The sequence below is a fragment of the Arachis stenosperma genome, chromosome 5 (assembly GCF_014773155.1).
Source record: "Arachis stenosperma cultivar V10309 chromosome 5, arast.V10309.gnm1.PFL2, whole genome shotgun sequence".
In the NCBI taxonomy this organism is placed as follows: Eukaryota; Viridiplantae; Streptophyta; class Magnoliopsida; order Fabales; family Fabaceae; genus Arachis; species Arachis stenosperma.
The window spans coordinates 122,856,848-122,861,162 of NC_080381.1; the positions used below are offsets into that span (position 1 = coordinate 122,856,848).

The 4,315-nt window shown below is 32.8% G+C and overlaps 1 protein-coding gene across 5 annotated transcripts; it reads right to left on the reverse strand.

Annotated features, from left to right (window-relative positions):
* Positions 1–249: 249 nt before the first annotated feature.
* LOC130981807 (nodulation receptor kinase-like) lies at positions 250–4,315 on the reverse strand. Of its 5 annotated transcripts, none has more exons than XR_009087026.1 (7): positions 3,907–4,311; positions 3,708–3,817; positions 3,263–3,308; positions 2,861–3,050; positions 1,862–1,994; positions 1,555–1,627; positions 250–1,269 (listed from the first exon to the last, which is right to left on the reverse strand). XR_009087026.1 is itself a non-coding variant. In XM_057905520.1 (7 exons), the coding sequence occupies exons 2-6, from the start codon at positions 3,708–3,710 to the stop codon at positions 1,596–1,598; spliced, it is 414 nt and encodes a 137-aa protein (XP_057761503.1). In that variant the 5' UTR covers positions 3,711–3,817; positions 3,907–4,306; the 3' UTR covers positions 250–1,269; positions 1,555–1,595. The 5 variants fall into 5 exon arrangements, 1 of the variants encoding a protein (XP_057761503.1); XR_009087028.1 differs by having other exon boundaries at positions 250–516; positions 1,126–1,269; positions 1,555–1,637; positions 2,861–3,308; positions 3,907–4,310; XR_009087027.1 differs by having other exon boundaries at positions 1,555–1,637; positions 2,861–3,140; positions 3,907–4,309.

Sequence of the window (4,315 nt, forward strand, 5' to 3'; positions counted from 1 at the left end):
GGCAATTTATATAGCCACCAAAAGTAATTCTAAGATTGCAATATTATTCACTTTTAGTGGCTATTACTATTGCCGCTAAAATCTTAAAACTTTTTTAATTATATCCACTCTTTTAAAAATAAAAACCTATCTTTTTTTAATTTTAAATTATTTTTATTAACAATTATTATTATTGTACATAATATAAATATGCTAAAATTAATCATTATAAAATAAAATAAATTTAAAATATTTATACACAAATTTCTCTTAAAAAATAATAAAATATAATACAAATTTAACCAACATAAATATTATATGTCTATGTTACACCAATTATTAGTACATAGCTAATGATAAAAAATAATTGAGTATTTTATATCATGATCATGATAAATACTAGAAATGCAGATCCTAGTGGCATTACAAATACCAACAACAACAATGTCTCTCAATCTTCTTTAAAGCTTCCCTCAGCAACTTTGACCGCAAAATTGCACAGATGCTACATGGCTTCTTTGCAATTAACTCGGCAACCTTCTTCACAACAAGATCCTCAAAGGGTAGTAGTGCCCAATAATAATGATAATCATAATAATAGCATTAATAGTAACTACTCCAAAGTGCAAATTAGTGATAAGGGTGATTTAATTGTCATAATAAAAGAGAACACATGATGAGAAAGAGGTGAAACAAGATTCGGAGCCAAATTGGATTGTCAAAAAAGTTAAGGTTATGGATAAAATTGGTCTGCAGTTCAAGCCACTTGAAGAAGATCATATTGACCAAATGATTGAGGAGCTTCTTCATTATGGCTCTATTGAACTTTGTTCTGTTTTTTCACACCAAGATATTTAATTTAGTAAACACTAATCAAGCTATGTTATTTCTATTTATTTTATCTTGTATATTAAATTGATATATTTTTATATCACTGAGTGATATATGAGATTTATATAGTGTAGTAAATGAGTTTTTAGAAAACTTGCTCTGCCCTTTCTAGTAAATGAGTATTTTTACCCAATGCATGAAACTAGTACATATTGGAGACAGAAACAAAAACACAATTTCTATGTAACACTTGACAAGAACACACTAACACAACCAAAACAAAACAACAAAAATGTTAGTATGTTAGCATGTTACCCTGCATATGGTTTGAAATCCCGGAAGGATTTAAAAGTGACTTGACTTGAAAGAAGTTGGCACCATTGAACAATCCTCCTAAGCCTTTCATGCAGCATTCTCTTGCCATTGCCATCCTCAGCCTCTGATGGCAAAAAGCTTGATCTGAAATAAAACATTTTCTTAATTAGTTTTGTTGCATTGCATATTGAGAAAAATTCAACATTTCCTTTTTTTTTCAGCTCCATTGAACTCAAAGGCAATTAATAGTGCCTAGAGAACTCACTGTCCACACAAAACAAACATAAACTAAATTTTCATTTCACATTTAAGTAGTGAATTACAATAAATATAGTTCTCAAATTAACACAGTTGACAGAGTGAGGGAAAAGGACGCAAAATCTGGCGATGAGACCATACATGATAGTGCTTGGCGTCAATAGAAAGTACCTTCTTGGTGAATTGAAGTTCAATGTTTCTAGCATCAGGCCCTAGTTTCTCAGCAACCCATCATCTATAATGCCTACAAACATCTGCCATCAACATCAATTCTTGTAAATTCTTGGAGCAATGTGAGATCCAAAAACTAGTCAAAATAAAATAAGTAATAATTTGGAGATCACAGAAACAGTTTAGCCTACATACGAAGTTCTATGATTAGAAAATCACATAATTGAAAAAGTCTAAGCAAAAATGGAATGCATTTGTAGGTGCAATAAGGTGAGACTAGTCTCATGCTTTTGGAGTTGTTCCGTACCCATTCAACCAAACTCCACTCATTTCGCGGTCTGTGGATATTGAGAGGCTCCCGGCCACTCACAATTTCAAGAAGAACCACACTAAAGCTGAAGACATCACTCTTTGCAAATAATTGCTGGGTTGTGTAGTACCTGCATAGATCTTCTAATGTAACTGCCCAAGTGCATGCCCATACATGAAAAGCTAGAACATATATATAGATATTGTGAAATCATTGCCATCTTTTTTTCTTTTTAATTTTTAGGATATGTTATGTGAGATTGTGTGGCTCGCAGAATATTTTCATATCCTAAGAATTTTACTCTAGGAATTTTGCATAAAAAAATATACAAATATTCTGCCAATCATATGTCTCCTAAATGCTATATATTGTGCATTTGTGTCTAAGTTTTTAGAATAGTTTGATAATTTTTCCACGTTTTCAACTTCAAGAGGCATGCTTGTTAAAGAAGACAGATATGTAATCTATAAACTATAATCATTTTGAACAAACGCGTAATGTTAAAAGAAAATTATTCTATATACGTGATTTACTCTTTCATGTTATAATAATTAAAGAGTTTATAGGTCAGATGGTGCAATGGAAGGCTGTTTCTACTTTTATTATCGGACATTTTATCATTGAATTATTGAGATTTATACTTGTGTTAAAATTTGGAAAAGAAAGCTCTAGTCATTCTGAAATCTATACTTATTTGAACATGATAATCTATTAAAAAAATAAAGAAATAAAATATTTGCTACAGACTCTTGCTTGTATGTAGTGCAAAAATTGTGCATCACATATTCTTACCACATTTTGGGTGAACCACTAGATTAAGTTTAATAACTAGTTCTCCATATTTAAAGAAAAACTCCTAACAACTAGATTACAACAATTTTCACGCCTGATATGACCCGTGATAACACAGAATGCAGCAGAAATAAATATTTTGCTCCCAAAGTTACTAAGAGATCAGTATAATAAATTAAGGCAAAATCCTAGAAGTGCACTTACTCAGGGTCAAGATATCCTGCAGTTCCTTTTACTTCAAGCGAAACAGCACTGTCTCCTTCCTGTGGAGCATATTTTGAAAAACCAAAATCTGCAACCTTAGCACACATGCTGTGATCCAAAAGTATATTACTTGATTTCATATCCCTGTGAATTACAGATCGCTCAAGGAACGAGTGCAAATATGCCAAATCTGTTCAACCAGAAATCTAGTAAATATTCCTGTGGTCCCAACATCTTGTATAGTAAAGCAAGAACACTCCACATTCTTCAGCTCCCATTACTTTATAAGTTTATGACATATGAAAGCAGAAAAAAGAAAAGGATAGGAACTTACTACACTTGGAGAAGACTTCCAATTGCAATTACATTTATTATGTTAATAATATTTAAGAACTATTTTACCTATCTGCATCCGAAGAACGTTGCTGAAAACAAGCCCAACAACCCCCTGTAGCAATTCAAATTAATCGAATTAAACAACTAATTAATTTCTAACCAAGAACAAATTCACCATAAATTCAGAGCTAACCGACTATAAAAAAAAAAAAAGCAAAGATATAACTTCTCAAAAACTATATATTTTTTCTTCTTTTTTTTTTTTTGTTATAAATACAAACACAAAATTGAAATTGAACTGAAGTATTACCTTGTAACCGGATCTTAAATCCATCTTCATGGATCACAGAGTTTACCAGAAACTAATTCAATACACAATGATGATTGAAGATTGAGGATTTATTAGAACCCTAGAAGAATTCGATTTTGTTCATGCTCATGGAGCACACACACATTTATGCAAGCATCTCGAGTGCAAATGGAAAATTGGAGAGTAGAAGCTGAAACTCACCATATCTGATAGTTTTTGGAGTTATTGGCGGCTATACACTCAACAAATTCCAATTCGTCATGCAATTCAACTTTCAGCGACTCCAGCAACAACCGTCGAAAATGCCACACCTGCAAAAATATGAACAAAAATTAAGTTACTCCGTTCCGTAGTAAACAAAATTAGAGATCTCATAATCGGAGAAATTGAAGATAAAAACCTTAATAAAAAACAATCAGAGCGGTTAAAGTGACATTGAGACCGAAATCGAGATCTGAAGATTGTATGAGCGCGCAAGACCGTGAGATTAGCGACAGTGCATGTGGCGGAAGTGAGAATCTGATCAATAACCTCTCCAACCTCCGCGTCGGACTCCCCTGCCACCATTAACGATGGTTTAGAAGATGAAAGTGCTGTAGGGGGGAAGATGAAAATATGAAGAATGATCAATTTGAATGAGTGTGAATGATTGAAGGATGATGGACGGTCGTCGGCTATGGTAAGGCCTACGGCGGTGGTGGGCGATGGAGGGAAGAGGTTGAGGAGTTTCTCTCGTTTGGTTACGTGGGACAATTTCTGAGTCAACTGAATTAGGAAGATGAGACAAAAAATATAATAAAAAATTAATG